A 16,190-nucleotide genomic window follows, 5' to 3' on the forward strand; every position below is an offset into this window, starting at 1 on the left:
GCCGTCATACATTATTTCTAATACTGTCATACATTAGGGAATTTTAAGACATAAGAAACCCGAACATGAAAGCGGCCATAATTATCATAACGGCGTTGCTTTGGTCCCCCCTCAAAGGTAAAAGTGAATTAGTGATACACTTTAATTAGTGATTATGTCAGTGCTTTGATTGAATTTGATATCTACTAGTACCATTATATTTAAGTTAATACTTCAATTGATCAATCAAGATGTATAACATTTAAGTTGTAATCAACTTAAATCCACACTAATTCCCTAATTTGACTAATTTTAAAGTGATCACTATACTACTTCAGGTGCATTACCAGAGGTACTAGTTGAGATAAAACCTGCCTCTGTGTCTCAGTCAGCGACTTTAAATAATAACGTGACTTATTTTGGAGCAGATAAGGCTATAGACAAGGATCTGAGTACTCGTTCTTATGCAAGACCAGGAGGGTATGCTAATGCCTGGTTTAAAGCGTCTCTAGATAAGGTACAATGTATTAAGTGGGTAGTACATTATGTTAGCTCATATTTAAAAAACACCCACACCTGCTCTAGTGACTCGTGTACCTGTCAGGGAGGGTGGTGTGATGATTGGCCCCTCACAGTGTACCGTAAAAACACGGACCCTGGAGATTATGTCCCCTCCGGGTGCAAACTTGGAGACGCTGTAGAAATAAAAGACCATGGGCGGGGGTATGTCCGAGTGTATGAAATGGTGATCATCGCACAATTAGGTAGTCGATTGAATTCATTAATTTTAAGTTACTAATCCAAATATTTCCCAGAAGACTACCTATTATCGGTGACCGACAACTAGGAACCTCTCATTTCGGCCTCCCACAGGTATCACATCACATGGCCCAATCAGTGACGTATCATTTGTGATGTGATCCATATTATAACCATCCTAACAGCCGGACAACCAAGAACCTGGGTAGGGTTCACATGACAGTTTAGTAAGTAGCTGTGAATTATGATTTATGAAGTATATTAAAGTGTTTGAGCTCTCGGTATGTGTTCACATTACGGACGTGAGCCGGGTCCGAAAGGGGCTGGTTCTCGTATCCAAGGATGTGAGCCGAGCATGCAATGGGAGTGATACGAGACATAACAAGTGCGAGAGTTGATCAGCTGTTAATATACAACCGCACTTCTGGTATAGTTGTGGAACCAGGAGGTGTTCTACCAAATAACATACTACATCCAAGCTTACTATCCTCAGTTAATGGTAGTGGTAAATTATTTCGTGAAAACCTACCTTGAGTCAGTAACTGTCGACAGTGAGGAAAGGGTTCCTCCCAAGTTTCCTTTGACGTTCTGGAATCACTATTCCAAGACGTTGGAGGATCCGGAGTTTCCCCGGACCTCTAACATGGTCGAGGGTTTTCATCGTGGATTTAAATCCAGAGTGAATCGACCCAAGCCGACCGTGCAAGAGTACTTCCGTGCTATTCGGGAGCAGCAGGTGATCACTGATTACCATATCGATCGACTGGGTGTTGGAAAAACCCCTTCTAAGAAAAGGATTAGAAGGAAAACTTCCAATGACCAGTTGTTCCAGATCTGTTCCAAATACTCGGATTGCTCTAGCAAGGTTGACTATCTGTTTGAGATTGCCAAATACTTTGGCCATGAGATTGGTATTGAGTAATGTATTCTGTATGTAATTATTATGTTGGGTTTGAACTATCATTATCTTGAAAAAAATCTTTGTCTTAATCAATGAGTGCAGAAATATATACAGCACAGCTGTGAAATCGGTGGACACCTGAATGTTTAAAGTATCTCCAGAGGTTCCTAGTTGTCGGGGATATGTCATGATTGGTTCCTAGTTGTCGGAGCTGATTGGATTTCCCAAGCTTGCATGTTAATTAGTTAACTAGGTAAAATTGAAAGGTTCCTAGTTGTCCGTCAGCCCCTCAATCGAATCGTGTCATATGCATTATGCCATTATACTCGACTGACTAATTGGTTGCGGGTGACAAATTCAGTAAAAACTGTACAATTTCGGTCCTGGAAATTTCATCTTCAAAAATTGAAAATGGGACAGAGAATGGGATCGGGACAATATGATTTTTCAATTTTCGGGATTTTGACTTCCAGTACCTCAATTTGGTTTCATACCATTACCAATACCATCATAAATTAACTGACTCATTGGTCTCTGGGCAAATATTCCATCCATTCTGTCAAAATTATGTTCATAAGTAATAAGTTTTCATATTTGAAAATGGGACAATCTGTAAAATATGAATTTTCGATTTGTTATAAGCTTTTTATAAGCTTTTGCTGTGAGCTTCCTCCGACCTCAATCAATCTTCCAGCACCTCAATCGTGTCATATGTCGTCATCTATACTCGACTGACTAATTGGTTGCGGGTGAAAAAATTCCCAGACCAAGTAAAACAACAAATTTCACAGCATATATAAACTAAAATAAAATACAAAATGTAAGGAAACAATATTGATAATTGTAATGTTACAACAAACTTGGCGGTGAGGAAATTGTACTAAAAGCGCTGCGCATATTCAATACGGCGTTGCTGTTAATAGTAATTAATTAAGCAATTAATTAATTATTAGTAATACTCGCTTAAAGTTGAACGGATAAAGGTTCAGATGTTAGGAAAATTCTATATGAAATTCTCAAATGTATATAATATAGCATCATGTAGAAATACGAGTCATGTACTTTCTTCACTCAAAGTCTTACTCTTAGGTTTCTTTTTTAGTTTTAAAAGTTAACGGCTAAATATCCTGAAAATATCACACTCGTTACTCCCACTTAGTCTCACACTAAGTCCATCGCTCGATTGCACGGCTCAACAGTTATCAGTTCAGGTAAATGAACACTTTATTTGGATGAAACGGACAACAAAAATGTGTCTTTTATTTCAAGCCTATTTGATCAAATCATAATGAGTGAAACTTTCATGAAGTGTATTATTTTACCCTTTAAATAAACTGAGCCGCGCAGTCAGTTACAGGTAACCACTGAGTGTACCCTAACATCAGTTGTCAGGGTAACCAAAGTAGTCATCATAAGCAGTGTACACAGTTTTCATGTTTCCATGGTAACCAGTGTGCCAATAAATCAGCTGATTTAAGGAAGTTTGCGTTTCTTTTAAATATAATGTAAACTCTAATTTCTAAAATCATCAATATTAGCCTTCATGATCATACCGATACAGCATTTTAAAAATTTTGAAAATTCGTTGTCATATTCAATCTGGATTCTGAGTATTAATAATATAGTATCGGTATCATCTCCACATAGTGGAAACTGGAAAACCAACGAAATCCGGGATCAATCGTTTCAATAATAAAATGAGAACGTGAGGTTTTTAAATAAATAAGCAACTGATCCCAAATGTTTTGGATACAATACAAACCATTTATACCATCCAACAGTTTTAACTTTAAATCAAAGTCGACCAACTTTACAAAAAAAGTTAATCAACTTCAAATGAAAGCGTATTTATGCTACGAATATAGCAATTCCAGTGCTCTCATCATCACACAAGTTGTCTTTATAAAGGAGCAGCAGTAAACAACTCGTACCCACGTATCAAGTATAAAATCATTAAACAGTAAATATGTTTTTAGATCAGTAAAGGGGGAGTTTTCCAACACCATTATAGTCCATTATATCTAGACAATATCTAGTATCTACATATCGTTATTAAACCACACGCGCGTTATATATCCTTTAACTTCCGTATCAGATTCCTACCCAGTATTATTATAACATGATGGAGCAAGTGTTAAAAGTAATCTGATAAAATATTACCCAGTAACTAGCTTGTACTTTGAGCCGGCCCTGTACAAACTAAAATTAAGATAAAAAATAGCGTATCATGTAAAAACTGGTATTCAATTATGCTGTGTCTCAAGCGGAGTTGAGTTATGCTACTAAAAGGCCAAAGTGGTTTGAGAAATAAATTAAATTAGAAAACATGTTATATAAGTAATACTAATACCCAAGTATTTAATTAAAGTGGGATATTTAAACAAAACAAAGCTCCTAATAAGTTAACGAACGTTTTTAGTTAAAAACATAAATAAACACGTGACACGTGATCCACAATCGAGATATCAGCTGATTCTCAGTTGCAAAATATTCCCTTCTCTTCCCAATTCATATTCCCTTCATTTCCGGAATTGTTCCCTCGCGAAATTGAACGTCTACTGTCAAATAAAATTATGAATGTATCAATAAATCTGACAGTATAATCCCGTGTGTGTTTGGGATAAAGCTGAGGTGACAAGTTTTTGTGTGTACAATTTACAAGGCGGTTTCGTGAGAACAGAGTTTTTGATAAAGGAGTCAGTTTCATAATGTTGAAATGTTGAGGAGTACTCAGTATTGCGTAATATTGAAATGTTGAGGAGTACCCAGTACTTCATAATGTTGAAATGTTGAGGAGTACTCAGTATTTCATAATGTTGAAATGTTGAGGAGTACTCAGTATTTCGTAATGTTGAAATGTTGAGGAGTACTCAGTATTTCGTAATGTTGAAATGTCGAGGAGTACCCGTAATTTCGTAATGTTGAAATGTTGAAGAGTTTCTCAATTTGAAGAGGATGTAAACAGATAATGTTTCTTTTTTGTTGCTCACCAATATTCTACTGGATGCAGCCCAACTTCTAATCGCTCGATTCAACTGTCTTTTCTTAGGTTATTTTCATAGGGAGTAGTAAACTAGCGTCTACAACAAATAGAACTATTATAAATGTCTGCTGGAGGCGGTCGAGCTATTCTCACAACATGTCATCCATATCACATTCTTATAATACCATATAAGGTAATGTTACCATGGTAACACTACCATGTAAGGTCATCCGTATCTGGACTTGTCAGAAACTGAAGGTCAGGGCTGGGGGACTGTAACTGTCACGTGAACTATTATCTGTAGCACGTGATCTGAGCCGCGCAACTCTGAGGCACATGATTCAATCTGCTCTGCATAATCTGTGTCCTGTGTCTTCATATCTCACTCTCTTTCTTGCTTCTCTGCTCTGCGTCCCATACTTCAGTCTGATAGTAAAACATGATTAAGACCGATATATTGATATTGTACAGTGGAAATATTTATTTATTTTTTCATCTTAAAATGGTTACTCTCGTATATATGATAGGGTATAAATGACTAATACTGACCGTGTGGGTCTGAGTGGCTTGTAGACTGATCTGCATATACTCCTGCCCCGTCCTCTGAGTTGCACGCTGCCCCAATCTGTCAAAATATCATCATCATTATTCTTTATCATATCACGAATAGGAACTATTTAGTAAAAAATCTGCTGAGGGTCGCCTAAAAATTGAACGAACCTTCTAAAATCGGCTTAAATTGGGATTAATTACAATCATTAGTCGATCTTTTAGTTCCTTTATACTCATTTAAATTCCATCAAAATAAAACTATCTGTTACAAGCTCAAACCATCAAACAATCAACTAATTAGTAAACAAGTAACTAATTACAAAACAATTAACTAATTAAGTTGAAATGTAGCTGACCTGTTGATGCACGGTTTGCAACTGAGACTAACTGCCTTCTTGCAGCCCACTATCCCAATAATGATAACTATGATAACGAGGGAGGCGATGATAACACAGATCCACCAGGAGATTGTTCCTACCTTGTTACTATCAGTGGTATCTGTAAAACAGAAGATTTAGAGTAAACTAGAAACTTTATAGAGTCTAGAGAGTAATATAGTGTTAGTAGATATAATGTAGAAGAGGTTCAGGAGGCTTGAGATAACTACTTGTACAGATAACCTGACCCAATTCGACAATTTTTTTCTTCATAGGATTGGATTTTTAGGTTTCTTATGGTTTGAGAACCTACATTTAACGTTATAATAACAGAAAGTTACCTGTAGTTTTGTTGTTGAGACCATTATCTGTTTTGACAGTAGGTGTGCTGGAGACACAGCCGTAGCCAGTAGAACTGACTCTAACACAAGGTACGTCAGGAGGACACGAGGGACAGATAACCTCGTAGGTGGGAGGTACACACTGGGTACCGTTCTGTAGCACTAGTCCCTGTCATAGTTACACGTGTTACACGGAGAGTTACACGTGTTATTTACACGGAGAGTTACACGGGTTACAGTGTTACGGTTATATTACAAGTAACACGGGTTATAACTATTAACTATATTACACAATGCAAATCTGTGCGTCGAGCGTCACAGGAAAGTCATTTGGGTTTTAGAAATCAAAAAAATTACAAATAACAGATAAAAAATTACAAATTAAAGATATGATAAGTGTCTGGCTGCTAACCTCTGGACAGAGACAAGTAGCAGCCCCAGAAGTGAGTAGACAGTAATGAGAACAGGTTTTGTTGCTACAATAGTTCACAGCTGCTGGCTGACGGAGGGGGTGAACTACTTTCACTCCCATTGGTACGTGTAATCTCATTCTTATCTGCTCTGTTTGACTTGTATTAAACCTGGGCGGGGTAGACTTATTACTATATATTATTACATTTAACTGTTTTATTTAGATAATATTAAGTGGCCGAGTCTTCACAGATAGTGTTACAACACCTGCTATTACCAAGATGGATTAAAAGTGTTTTAAGAAACAGCTAGAACTCTAAATCTGTTAGACAGGCTGTAACTAACCTGTTTAAGCAACAGTTAGAACTCTAAATCTGTTGCTGTAACTAACCTGTTACACTTGAAGAGAGCCTCCTGGTTATCATGACTGTCAGTCCAGTAATAACTATCCTCAAACATGCTGATAGACCACGGTCTGGCCCCGTTAGGTGTCAGGAATTTAACTGCTCTCCTGTTGTTTCCCTGATAGTCCATCTCCTCAATACGGCCTGGGAACGAGGTCTGGTCTACCATCCCAGCGTCTGGGAGGAATGTGTAAGTAACAAACAATACTAGAAACACAGGCAGGAATGTTTCAAGAAAACTCAATATACTACGCTAAACACAAGATACTACATGTAAAATCCGGATTGGAATATTATTTATGAGTCGCATAGTTGAAATGTTTTCTTGGGTAAATTTCTATTGATCCCATTTGATGCGACAAGGAAAAGGCTCTTATCAGGAAAGGAATTATTCAAAGGAAAATTATATCCCTTGTCGTATCAAACGGGATCAATAGAAATTTACCCAAGAAAACAATATACTACGCTACAATAGGTACTTTATAAAGCTCAATCTCCTACCTATCCAGATAATAACTCTTCTAGCGTAGTCCACAGTTATCCCGTTAGCCCATCCCACATTATCAGCCAGCACTTCACGTCCTGTACCGTCCATGCGGGCTCGCTCTATTTTACCTGGTTCTTTTGTGTCTATATCAGTCCAGAACATCAACCCGTCCCTCTGCAAAGTTATTTATACTGGTTATGGGACAGAACGTCAATTCTAATTCTAATTATTATTAAATTACCGCATTATTCTATAGTCAAATTATAAAGGCCATAGTAGGGTTTAGTATTTACAGAGTTCAATTTTGATTTGCATGATCCTTCACAGAATAAATGTTTCATTAAATTATCAATTAGGTCTCATATCAATTGTGTTCAGCTTTGTAAAAACTGACCTTTTACTATATTCTATTATCTACCCTTCCCTCTGCACATTTGTTTTTTGAGAACGAAATTATTTTGTTTGTCCAACAACTAGTTAAAGAATATGTTTCACGAAAGAAAGTTCAGATTTGTGTGGTGATCCTAAAAATGTCGAGATATTACCGCGTTACAAACCAGGCTTTAAACACTCGATTTAATGAATTTAAGAAACGAAAATAAGATAATAAAAAAATAATTTACCGGGTATATTAAGTTAAATGTATTAAGTTAAAAACCCATATCCAAAAACCCGCATTCTCGCATTCTAAGAATGGAGGAAATTTTTAAAAGTAGGGAATTTTTGACAAAAAGTAGGAAATTCGAGAGCCAACTCTGAGAATTTTCGATAATATTTCAGTAGGAATTTAAGTGAAAGAGCAGACTTAAAGTTGCTGGACCGTTATTTAAATGTCCTCAGTCAGGGATCCACTGATCCAGTCTATCAAATTTCGTTTCACAGACCAAAGTTTGTTGCTATTAGCTACAAAATCTGTGCATCAAGTAACCACTAACCAGATGCTAATTATTGGGGCATTTTCGCGTACACGACATAAATAGTTGTCCAGGAGAATATTTTTAAAAGATTCAAAATTTTTGTTTCGGCAATATTGACGGGTTTTTTGCAAGCGAGTAGATTATATGACAAAAAACGACCACTTGCAGTCATATGCTGGGCTCATGAACACGCTGCTTTCACAGGTTTCCCCCCATACACATAGCTGTACGTACAATCCTGAACACTTGGGTGCCATGTTCGAATGCCCAGTCAAATCTGTGGTGTATACTGTTGAAAAACTGTGCGAAGTTACAAACAAGATTGTGACACAAATCAAGTCCTCCAACTTTCAACATATCCTCCGGGTGCTATTGATCAAATATTATAATGATTTTCCACAGAGAACACTTCATGGGTTCTTAAAGATCCTGACTATCGCCACAAGTGAGGCCATTGCAGATAGTCAGGGATCTTTGATAGATGCATTACACTTACGTTATAAGAATACAGATCATAGGGATGACAGAAGAGTGCAAAAAGAGCTCCAGATTAGGCTGATGGCCCCATCACCATGTTCTGCTGAGGGTGAAAAGCTTGTTCAACAGGTTGCTACGAGAATGGCAAGAAACCACTCTTTTCTAAAAACCACCCATGGGGGGATGGGGGCGGCTATAGAAAACTTCTGCAAATCCCAATATAGACTACCATTCCAGTTTTGATAATAGCATTATCAATCATGTAATGTTGTGAACGGTCATCAATGCAATTGTAATAACTTTATGTCAGGAGTTCAAAGAACATTATATAGTACTAGTGTAACCCGGCCTACGGCCGGGATTTCACTGCCGCAGTTAAAAAGGGTAGGAGTAATTACCCGCTGAGTCAAAACCCGCATTAGGTGACCCAATAGTTTCTTAAACAATAATCTCATAATCAGTTATTTCTTGTGGATAATTAAGTCATTATTAGCCATGAGGCACCACACTCCATGATGATAAGGTCTGAACACCGAGTATTACACCTCATCACTCCCGTCTTGAACCGCTTTCTATTTTTATTTAAATCGTTATAGAAATTAACCCTTGTTAACTCCGCACCACACCCGCATATTATATTTGAAAACACGCATAACATTGTCGTATGAACTCTCTCTCTCTCTCTCTCTGCAGTCCAAACAGACCCCAAACACTAACAGTCCCCCCTCCCCTAATAAGCTTAAGGTATAACATTACAGCGAATCTTCCAGGCTAATCCAATTATGACGCTACTTAAATGCAGCTATAACACATTACACAGTAATGAGAGAGAGAGAGCAAGCCCCGTAACTCTTGCCGTTCTGCTCACGCAATTTTATGTAACATTTGTGGTACAAAACCATCAATTAAACCACTTACCATCGGCCGATTTAAAAAAAATTTTCCTATGGGCTTCATCAGAGTTTTGTCGACACTATACCGAAAAAATCAGTCCCGTAACTCTTACCGTTTTTTTTGTATAACCGACCGGAAATTACACACGGACAGACAGACAGACAGACACACACACACACACACACACATTCTGGTGTTATTAAGGTGATTATGAGTTGATGTAATACGTCTAAACATGCATAATGCATAAGCATTCTTTGTTGCGTTTCCTATCTTATTTAAATAGTAAATACTAATAGTCATTATTATATTTTTGAAAATTTAAATTCCTTGTTTCTTGAATATTTGGTCTCATACTTGCTTCCTTCTCCAAATTCCCTTAACTCTGTATTAGTTTATAGCTTGAAAGCAGAAAGTGATGGTAGTAGATGAGAAAACATTTTTGCAAAAATTATAAACTCTTGATACTTCATGCTGTCTCCTATTTCGTGCTTTAGTTAAGCCAAGTGTTTAGGGATTCTAGAATCCAGACAATTTATCCCAATAAAAATTGAAATCAGAAAATAGTATGCTAAAATCGTTATCCATTGTCAGATTCGTTCCAGGAGGCCAAATCTAGTTTAAATTTCCAAAATTTTCGGGGGCTTCGCCCCCAAAAGTAACCTAGGATTATCTATTAAAAAGCATTCCGGGCCCTAAAAAAGTAAAATTGATAATCTGGAATCCGCCATGAAAAAGCTTTGAACCGCGCGAAGCGAGCGGGCCACAGAAAACGAAAAAATTGAGAATGTAGGAAATTAAAAATTTTTTGGATATGGGGTTAAAAATAGTTTAGTCGTATTAAGTTAAATAAGTTATACATATTACACTAACCGGGTCCAGGACGATTGAGTAAGGATCCCTAACATTATCAGATAGAAGAGTCAGCACACTTCCCTCTGTAGGCTCGATCACACAAAGTAGACCTTGGGACTCGTTCTTACCAACTATGTACAACATTCTGGTGACCCAGTCGACTGCTAGGTTATCTGTAATGTTTAGTTGTAATATTACGGTATTGGTGATGTCCAGTAAACTAATAAGGGCCAATAAGATGATCACTATCCAACAGATAAGTTTCACATTATAAGATTAAATTTTATGTTCATTTACATTTTTTTGTTACTGTATTACATTACAAAATTATTATTATATTACAAAAATTAACTAACGTATGGTGAGATATTTGTCGCTGATTATCCGCTCTATTCCTGTGTTATTAAAGAATCGTCTGTTAACCGCCGTCTCATACTGTATTCCCTGAAATACAGCCATTTATCAAATCTATTAGACAGATTTACATTTAATTTTAAATCGATCGCCGCGGCTAACAGCAAAGACGGTGAAAGGTCATGACAAAACCAGATTATCACGTGACAAAACCAGATTATCACGTGACAAAACCAGATTATCACACAGTTGTTCTGGCTGATTACCAACCAATTTGTAAATAATCTTATCGGTGGGACAAAGAGAAACTAGCTACAAAGTAACAAAGATCAAGAGGAACTAATGAGTGATAAGTCACATAGTTCACTTTAGTTTCATATAACAAGATTTGCAACTTCGTGTCAACTCAGTCGTAACTTTTAGATATATCCTCATTACACGAGACCAATAATGGTTAATGACCATGTCACGAGCCCGGATTCCATTAACACTCTGACAATAGATCCATTATGTTAGACACAGTAACGTTATGAGATGGCAGGAGCAAGGGGTTCGACCAATAACTCGTTAGTCTTTACTCATTTTATTAAATGTGGTGCAAGGTTCACATCAAATCACTTTTGCTGCCTTCTAGTTAATTAATGAGTTATCTTGTCAATGAGTGGTTGTTGCCCTGATATTTACCAGATTGAGTGATGCGATGGTTGATCATTTTAATTAGCCGCATAGAATATATTGAATGTTAAAGTTGTTACCGAATACCGTTATTAGTTATTAGCTGTTAACGTTATTACATTGTATAACTTCTTATTCTGCTTGTTAAAGTGTCATAAGTCAAATGAATAATGTTAGTGTTTTTAAAACGTAAATGGTCGCTTCTCATTATTCGTTATATTGTGTTAAGTTATTCATGTTTGCTGAACTCTTTGATTCGTATTAACAGTGTAATGGTTATTCAACTCCAATGCAGATTAACGGGGTTCACTCAGTCTGGCCGTCAAACCGCATAGCTAGTAACATCACCTCCCTAGTGCTAGTAACATCACCTCCCTAGTGCTAGTAACATCACCTCCCTAGTGCTAGTAACATCACCTCCCTAGTGCTAGTAACATCACCTCCCTACTCCCTAGTGCTAGTAACATCACCTCCCTAGTGCTAGTAACATCACCTTCCTAGTGCTAGTAACATCACCTCCCTAGTGCTAGTAACATCACCTCCCTAGTGCTAGTAACATCACCTCCCTAGTGCTAGTAACATCACCTTCCTAGTGCTAGTAACATCACCTCCCTAGTGCTAGTAACATCACCTCCCTAGTGCTAGTAACATCACCTCCCTAGTGCTAGTAACATCACCTCCCTAGTGCTAGTAACATCACCTCCCTACTCCCTAGTGCTAGTAACATCACCTCCCTAGTGCTAGTAACATCACCTCCCTAGTGCTAGTAACATCACCTTCCTAGTGCTAGTAACAGCACCTCCCTAGTGCTAGTAACATCACCTCCCTAGTGCTAGTAACATCACCTCCCTAGTGCTAGTAACATCACCTCCCTAGTGCTAGTAACATCACCTCCCTAGTGCTAGTAACATCACCTCCCTAGTGCTAGTAACATCACCTCCCTAGTGCTAGTAACATCACCTCCCTAGTGCTAGTAACATCACCTCCCTAGTGCTAGTAACATCACCTCCCTAGTGCTAGTAACATCACCTCCCTAGTGCTAGTAACATTACCTCCCTAGTGCTAGTAACATCACCTCCCTAGTGCTAGTAACATCACCTCCCTAGTGCTAGTCGAAACAATTTTGTATTGTGTTGAATCGGCACACAACGGTTCAGGGCTACAAAATAGTAGATATTACTCCCTGAGTTTAGAAGTTACTGTCCCGACTCCCGATATTTACCAGATGAATGATTGGAGATTGATTAATTTTTATTAGTTCCATTGAATATGTTAAATGTTTATTATATTTTCCATCAGCTTGACTGTCAAACAATTATAAATACGAAGGTTCATTTGGAAGGAATAATATATCTATTGTTACAGAGAAATCCATCAACCTATATTACTCCTTCAGATTGATGTGCCGTATTAATTGTTCAACAGTCAAGCTACTGAATAATACAATGAACTGTTAACAGAGACTGAGAGTAAACCTCCGCACCAGAATGCTCACTTACACTTGACAACGTGCAAATAAAGTCCTTATTCGGCACCTGGCTCCAGTTCTTCAATGATAGTGATAATATTACTTTAATATTATGTTATTAATATTATATTATTTATTTCTTTGTCAACTGCCGTAGCAGTGATCAAACCTTCAGGTTACACGTTGTACGTGTCTACTGTCTAGGTAGTGTGTAGATCAGCAGCTATAGGATTTTTCAGAACAACCCCCAGGGGGGGGGGGGTTCACCCTGATTTTCTTGTGAAATTTGATTTCGAGATAGCAATTGACCAACAAACTAGGGCCTGTGACCGAACTTTTGAGGGGGTTCTAGACTCTGGGTGCCCACCGGTGCCCGCGGGACAGCCACGCTCATATTTTGTCCAAATTATGCCCAATTATGCCAAATCATCTTAACTTGCTCAAAACCCAGATTTTATGTGCTCTACTTGTAGCTAGTGGTCTCCTGAACTCGTATATCAATTTAATAAGTTTTGTAGTGGAAGTTTGAGTTAGGCCTCGGTTGTACGGATTCTTCCTGTATTACTCTCTATGGACACGTTCATTGAAGTTTGAGGATATTGGTAAATTTCTAAAATAGCGTTTTCGACGATAGTGGCTTAATTTTAGCATCTATTAATCTAGCGTGTTCATAAGTTCTGAACATCAGCCACGTGACCCATACTCCCATATGCACTGCTCAGAAATAAAATGTATTGCTTTTAGGCACTATAATGTAAAAAATGTCACATTTTTGTGACATTGTTTACCATAGCTGCCCAATTATCATTCCTTGGACTGAAATATAGTAGATTAGGTCAATCTAACAATTATGATACAACATTGGTTAAAGGGCACGGATCGAACGGCTTTAAGGCAATATTTCGTAAACTTTGTCACACTCAAAATACGAGACCTCTTTTCTACTGTGAGGTGTCCTCAAAACCCTTTCAACTCATTATTTGATGGTTCTTCTGCCAATCATAGCCCTAAAATATGTTGTTTTGAAAAGTTAGCTAACACATGCACTTGGTTATTGGGAAATGATGTAAATTCTGTCACATTATATGGAATTTGAAATTCTGGGTGAATTTCCGAAATCATTTATATCTGATTTTGGTTTGGAAGGCGGGAAAACTCTATATAAGGACGATACACGGATACAGTTGATTCAAGTATAGGGCAGTTGATGTAAACATCGTCACAAAATGATAAGACATCATAAATAGGTTAAATTTGGAAACAATGATTATAGAATGAAATAGTCTGTGATTAACATATTACATACATTATAAAATGGCAGGGGTTTTTATATTTCCTGTATCTCTGTATTAATCATTTCGGACTGTAATTAGGACTGTTCACGTGAAAGAAATTGTATCTAAATTTTACAATGACGTACTCGTATGTGACGAAATTTACATTTCTTGACCCTATTTTGAAGAACCATACCTCGGTTAGAATTCAATGTTCTTCCAGGAATTATTGGTTGGTTATTGTTTAGCAAAATAGAACTCAAGTTTAACAATGCTGCGTTTAATTTTAATAAGTTACTGAAATGTGACGAAATTTACTTTTCCTGCCCCAACAGTATAATTTCAATGTGATGAAAAATTGGCATGGGTTTCTATATCTCCTGTATAAATCCATTCTAACTATAATAAGGACTATTGGTAGGAAATAAAATCTATCTAAATTTTAAAATGACGTATGTGACGAAATTTACATTTCTTGCCCCTATTTTAAAGAACCATACCTCAGTTAAAATTCAATTTTCTTCCAGGAATTATTGGTTGGTTATTTTTCAGCAAATCAGAACCCAAGTTTAACAATGCTGAGTTTGATATCACTAATTTACCGAAATGTGACGAAATTTACTTTTCCTGCCCGAACAGTATAATTTCAATGTGATGAAAAATGGGCATGGGTTTCTATATTTCCTGTATAAATCCATTCTAGCTATAATAAGGGCAGTTGATATGAAAGAAAATCTATCTAACTAATGCTATGGCTGATGTGACGAAATTTACATTTCTTGCCCCTATTTTGAAGAATAATACCTCAATTAGTATATAATGTTACTTTATCACCATCACTATGTCGATAAATTAGTTATTTTGCCAACACGGAGCAAATAAAGTTATAATATTTTTTTTGTGACGAAATTTACAAATTTTTACCCTGTTCAGGTGTTGAAATTTTGCCAATGTTAACATATCACTGCCATATAATAATTTATATGACCGGCGTATGGTTGAAATATTGTTAATTGATCCATAGTACGTAATATAGGGTGTTTAAGTTGGTATACTAATATTTACTCAATTTCACACATGTTGAGATATCATACAAATTTATGTGACTAAATTTACCTATTTCTGCCTTCTGTATTTGTATTTGCCTATAACAATGAAATATGTGAACAATTCCAAACACATTCAGTTCACAAAATAATGCTAGACTATTCGGCATTTCTTGTCAGGATGTCATAAACATCCCTCATATAAATTTCTTAAATGTGTGACGGAGTTTACATGGTGCTACCATTTAACGAAAAAAGTCGCTAAATATGTAGATAATAGTCATATGCAACTATCCTATAAATTTTAAATTCGAAAATTTGGTCAAACACGGCAACAAGGGGTCCATATAAACTCTGTCACGTTTTTATAGTGTGACAAAGTTTACAACTCACTGCCGGCCGCATTTAAGCGATATCTTATCGTCTGATAAAGATATCGTTATGCGACAAAGTTTATCTAGAGGATGAAACGATTATCCTAACCATTCAGGGTTTATATAGTTTTATAGTGTGACACATTTTACATCATCGTGCCATTTAGTAGGGTCACTAATATTTACCAATATCCTCAAACTTCAATGAACGTGTCCCTATACGTTTGAGATTTCTTATTTTAACCACTGGTTTCATTTGCACATATGGACCTATTACTTAAATACTTAATTACTCCAAATTCATATTACTCGACTTCAGCAAGTGTATTAAACCATTATGTTCCAAGCTACAGCACCAAGTAGCGGAAATATTGAGACATTTTCTTCCTTTCTATTTTTTCAGTACTGTATTCGGGCTTTAACCCGATAATTCTAATATCGGATGACCTTTAAAAAACGGAAAACCTGAAGGAACTCAGAACACGAGGATTTACTGAATTCTGTTAATGATTTGTGGTCTCTTTACCAACTCACGTTGCTGTGGTCGATTCAAATTGAGTAGGCGGATAAGATCCTTTGTGGCGAGCAGTGCTGCCTGTGTAACGCTTAAAATAACCGCCACAAGAAGATTGGAGAATGGTTAACGTGCTTCTTACTGCTTT

The 16,190-nt window shown here is 36.9% G+C and overlaps 1 protein-coding gene across 1 annotated transcript in view; it reads right to left on the reverse strand.

Annotated features, from left to right (window-relative positions):
• Positions 1-2,498: 2,498 nt before the first annotated feature.
• LOC134820494 (low-density lipoprotein receptor-related protein 8-like) overlaps positions 2,499-16,190 on the reverse strand; it is a 28,700-nt gene continuing 15,008 nt past the window's right edge. Inside the window, exons 16-24 of the mRNA XM_063830890.1 lie at positions 10,694-10,781; positions 10,356-10,510; positions 7,209-7,368; positions 6,695-6,884; positions 6,305-6,473; positions 5,893-6,061; positions 5,531-5,672; positions 5,172-5,247; positions 2,499-5,048 (exon numbers count right to left, since the gene is read on the reverse strand). Of these exons, the coding sequence (XP_063686960.1) occupies positions 4,998-5,048; positions 5,172-5,247; positions 5,531-5,672; positions 5,893-6,061; positions 6,305-6,473; positions 6,695-6,884; positions 7,209-7,368; positions 10,356-10,510; positions 10,694-10,781 (1,200 nt within the window). The 3' untranslated portion in view covers positions 2,499-4,997. The remainder of the gene's footprint in view (positions 5,049-5,171; positions 5,248-5,530; positions 5,673-5,892; positions 6,062-6,304; positions 6,474-6,694; positions 6,885-7,208; positions 7,369-10,355; positions 10,511-10,693; positions 10,782-16,190) is intronic.

Source organism: Bolinopsis microptera, chromosome 9, assembly GCF_026151205.1.
Source record: "Bolinopsis microptera isolate Bmic1 chromosome 9, MBARI_Bmic_1.0, whole genome shotgun sequence".
Classification (NCBI taxonomy): Eukaryota; Metazoa; Ctenophora; class Tentaculata; order Lobata; family Bolinopsidae; genus Bolinopsis; species Bolinopsis microptera.